The following is a 4,499-nucleotide window of genomic DNA, read 5'->3' on the forward strand; positions in this document are numbered from 1 at the left end:
CAAGCGAAAGGCTTTCCTTGTTTTAGCTGTTGACAATTATTGGTAATATATTTTAACATGCCGTTCGATGAGTAGTCAGCACGAATTCTATTTTACTCTTTGCTTTAAGTTCTATTATATATGGTTATAGACTATACTTGATTTCAGCAAAAAAAATATGGTGCCTGTACAGTGTGTGTACGTGTACGCATGCTGAACAGACCAAGTTGAACAACCGACTTGGGCCCAGTGTAAATTCAGCTACAGTGTGAAACAAGCGAAATATATAAAGCTCTTATTAAAGAATATATGTCTACAATTAATGCTAAAAAAAAATCATTCAACATCATTTTCTTTAAATAGATATCGCTCAGAAAAAAAAATTCGACAATTTCAGTAATATTGAGGACAGTAGTTTTTAGTACAATTTGTAGTTTTAATACAATTTGAAAGGTTTGCATGATGTAGTGAGCAATAAGAGTACATTTTATGTTAGATCACAAAAAAAATTTCTGTTATAACAAGTTCTGAAAACTGCCCTGTTGGGGGATCACCACGTTTCGACACATTTGCATATACTTTGACGGGGGATTTGAAATATTCCGAAAGGACATCGCGCAGACAATTATGTTAACATCCTTTCCTCATAGTGATTATAGATTGGAATCCCGCATGTGACATTTGCAATGTCCATTCGTAATTTGCGTTTAATCATCTATCTTCCACTTTGTATGGATTATAAGTGTTAATAAGCGCAGCTGTCGCGGAGGCTGGTTTCACCTTTGCAAATCGCAGGTAGCTGCTTGTCACACAGGTTATCATTCCATTTCCCACCAGACAATACCTGAGCGCAGTCCTCAGTTCCTCGTTTGTCATTGGGTTCACCAGTCGCCCAATTCCTGAACTCCACCTCATCGGTACCGTCCCAACACTTCCATGTACCTACCAAAACAATCGATGTATCACCATAAGATTTCAATTTGGGTGAGATTGACAAGGTAATTATGTTTGAAATCAAATTTTCCATCAACTGAACCAATCACGATTGTGATTTTTAAAATTTAAACAAACTAGAAAGAGCAACAAACCTTCTTCCTCAAGATCATTGCAATTGATCCAAAACCAGGGTGGCACTAGGCGTATGAGGAAATCAGTTTCCTTCTGAGACTGTGGCACGACCAAGACACTGCCAAAATTGATGCACTCATCTTTTGCTTGCAACCATGTCAGGTGTTCCATGACGGCTCTGTAGCATTTGCCACCCCACTGGATCCAAGGAGGAGGACACGCCCACCGACGGCCACTACCGGAGGCCTTACATATCTCGTTACCACCAGTGCGACCCATCATCAGATGAAGGATTATCAAGCCAAAGATGAACCGTTTAGACACCATCATCTCTCACATCTTACCCGGCTGGTGTCTAGTGGTGAAATGATCTGACTGTATGTCATAGTGAATCATCATAGGCCTAGGCCTATAGATTCATCAGATCTCTGTTCAGTTATATTCTTAACGGAAATAAGATATTTTCTTTTAATTAAGAGAGTGAAGATAGAAAGCACGCTGGAAACTCCTCCTTTTGTATCATCCACAGTGGAAGCTAGAGCGGTATATCGACCTGTGCTTTGAGTAAACTACTGCAACTCCCGTTGGTATAGTTACCGAGATGGATTGTATTTCTGTCAATTGTTTCTTCCCAGTTTCAATACTGTGAGGAGGAACACTTCGAATAGGAGGCCAATTGAGACATCGATGGGAAATGGCGACGCATCTTTAACCAGGTTGCATCACAAACAGCAACCCAAATATTGTTCAGCATCCCCTCGCTTTTAAGTCAAGCGTTCATTCACAACCACGTGAATGTCATTACAGAGTGCTTTTGAAGCCAGTGACAGTCTTCCAGATTGCTTTTAATATTTAATTCCTTAAAACTGTAACCACACATTAGTATTCCACATGAGTTATATCATTACCCCCTTAGTTATTTTGCTGTGATAAAACTACTTTGCTTCAGTACCCAAAGTGAAATGCAGCAACAAATTCTCACAATTGATTTTATTTATCAAAGTGATCGGTTAAATAAAATATAATGTCATATTTGTTTTGTTGTTGTTGGTTTTTTTTCACTGCGGAGGGTACCACCAAAATCACAAACAAAGTTATTTTACACACGCTGTTGTGACAAATACGATTTCCCTCTGTAATGTCTTGCAATGAAAAACTTCATTCTGATGATAACCATGAACGTTTAAAGACAATCTGCATGCATACAAACAGCCTTTCAAAACCAATGATATAAAACTTTGGTGAAGTCAAAACTATTTTACGGTACAAGCACAAGTATACAATAACATCTTGAATTAAAAGATATGTTTAGAATAATTCTCAGTGATTCGATCTAAGTTATTTCAACGAATAATACAGACAGTTGACTTTCACATATGTATTAGGGTTTCGATAAAACTATTCAATGGACTAGGTGCACCTTTGATTGGGTGTTCTATCTCTTACGTTTAAAAAAATCATGACATATGCCATTGCTTTATACAGTTGTATTCATTTTTGTTCATAACTTAAAGTCTATGTGAAATCCATTAAGACTGACAGCATTTACATTCAAAAGTAATACGCTTCATCAATTATAATTTTGCTTAAACATCTATTATTTCAATAAGAGTTGAACATTGACATCTACTCAGTTTCCTCATTTACAAACACAGCACATGAATAATTTCTTAAGTGGCTAACTATAAATGCAGTGCAATTTGGTGAGGCTGTCTATCCGTTACGTTTCAACAGCCAAATTTGTATGCAGCTGTATTCTTTTTGGATAATTTAGTGTCTCAGCACACCATACTTACGGATTTGATATACAAATGTGATACCATACACCCAAAATAATTTTCTCAATTTCTCATTTACAAACACAGAACATCGATAATGTTTTACTAAGTAGCTTATTATACATGCAGTTTGTTAGAATGTTCTTTACTAAGATTAAATATAATTCAATGAACACAAAATATATTGGCAATTTTAGTAGTTCTGTTGCTATTGCACGACAAATTTGCGTTTCTCGACAATCAAATTTTATCACTTGCTATATAATCACTTGAAATATTTTAACAAATTTATTTAAAACATAAATTGTTCTTTTCTTTGGCATTTTTGTTTCAACAAAGATTTTCCCTCTTCCAAAGCTGAATTACGGAAAGTTTCAGTACCTTCCATGGCAAAGTTTGATGAGGTCCATGATTATTTGTTAAAAACTAATCATTACAAAAATATTAGGGCGTCTGCCGTGCAGACCTGTACCTTTAAACACGTCATATATAACGTCATATTTTTCACGGACACGTTTAATTGGGATTGTAGTGAAACCTCACAGTCGGGGCTCACACGGATCGTGCCTCCTATAAAGACATTCAATTCAGAGTGACCACGATTTGCTTTTCTACAAAGCTTCTTTAAAATGGAAACCTGGAATGTATTAAGACCTGGTGTTGTTTGCGTTCTGATCACGGCAGAGCCTGTGCGAAGGCAAGATTAGTGGATTTTTGTTCAGTGTCTTGCTACACAGTGATAATTATAATGATGTATAGTTTGATAATGGTGAAAATACCCAGCAGGCACCAAACGTCAGACTGACGTTGTATAACGGTTGTACTATGGTCGCAACGTCGGATCAACCATTCCTAACCGAAAAACAACGTTGTTTTGGTAGACCAAAGAAAACGTTGTCATTATAACGTCTGCCAGACGTTGCTTTAGTGTCGGCAATTTAACGTCAGAATTTGACATAACAACAACGTCACAATGTAGTAGGAATTTGGTCACAAATAATACGTAACATAGTTTCAACCATGATATGACGTTGTTTTGTCAACGTCTTTACAACGGCCTGAAAAACAACGTTGTATTATTGTCATTATTATGGTTCCCTTCAAGACGTCACAATTATGTCATGTTTTCAACCAAGATATGACGTTCGCTTTCTAACGTCGTTTCAACAAATCAAAACACGACGTTAAATTGTGGTTGGCCGTTGGTTATAATATCTGACGTCGTACATATGTCATGCTTTCAACTAAAATGCAGCGTCCGTTTTTTACGTTTTTTCAACTACTAAAAAAATGACGTTGAATTATGGTCGGCTGCTGGTTACAATATTTGAAGTCGTTATGAGGTCATGTTTGCATCTAAGATATTACGCCCGTTTTCTAACGTCGTTTCCGCGATTCAAATAACGACGTTGAGTTCTGGTCAGGGGATGGTTAAAATATTTAACGTCTTTATTATGTCATGGTTTTCACCAAAATATAACGTCCGTTTTTGACGTTTTTTCAACGTTTTCAAAAGCGAAGTTGAATTGTGGTCGGCTGCTGGTTATAATATTTGACGTCGTTATTAGGTTATGTTTTTAACCATGATATTACGTCCGTTTTCTAACGTCGTTTCGACGATTCAAATAACGACGTTGAATTCTGGTCAGGGGATGGTTAAAATATGTAACGTCG

At 36.7% G+C, this 4,499-nt stretch overlaps 1 protein-coding gene across 1 annotated transcript; it reads right to left on the reverse strand.

The window, feature by feature from the left end:
• Positions 1-724: 724 nt before the first annotated feature.
• On the reverse strand, positions 725-1,377 carry LOC119730045 (lactose-binding lectin l-2-like). Its single transcript, XM_038202834.1, has 2 exons — positions 1,068-1,377; positions 725-921 (listed from the first exon to the last, which is right to left on the reverse strand). The coding sequence occupies exons 1-2, from the start codon at positions 1,375-1,377 to the stop codon at positions 725-727; spliced, it is 507 nt and encodes a 168-aa protein (XP_038058762.1).
• Between the last annotated feature and the right edge of the window lie 3,122 nt (positions 1,378-4,499).

This window comes from Patiria miniata, unplaced genomic scaffold (genome assembly GCF_015706575.1).
Source record: "Patiria miniata isolate m_02_andy unplaced genomic scaffold, ASM1570657v1 HiC_scaffold_22, whole genome shotgun sequence".
Taxonomy (NCBI): Eukaryota; Metazoa; Echinodermata; class Asteroidea; order Valvatida; family Asterinidae; genus Patiria; species Patiria miniata.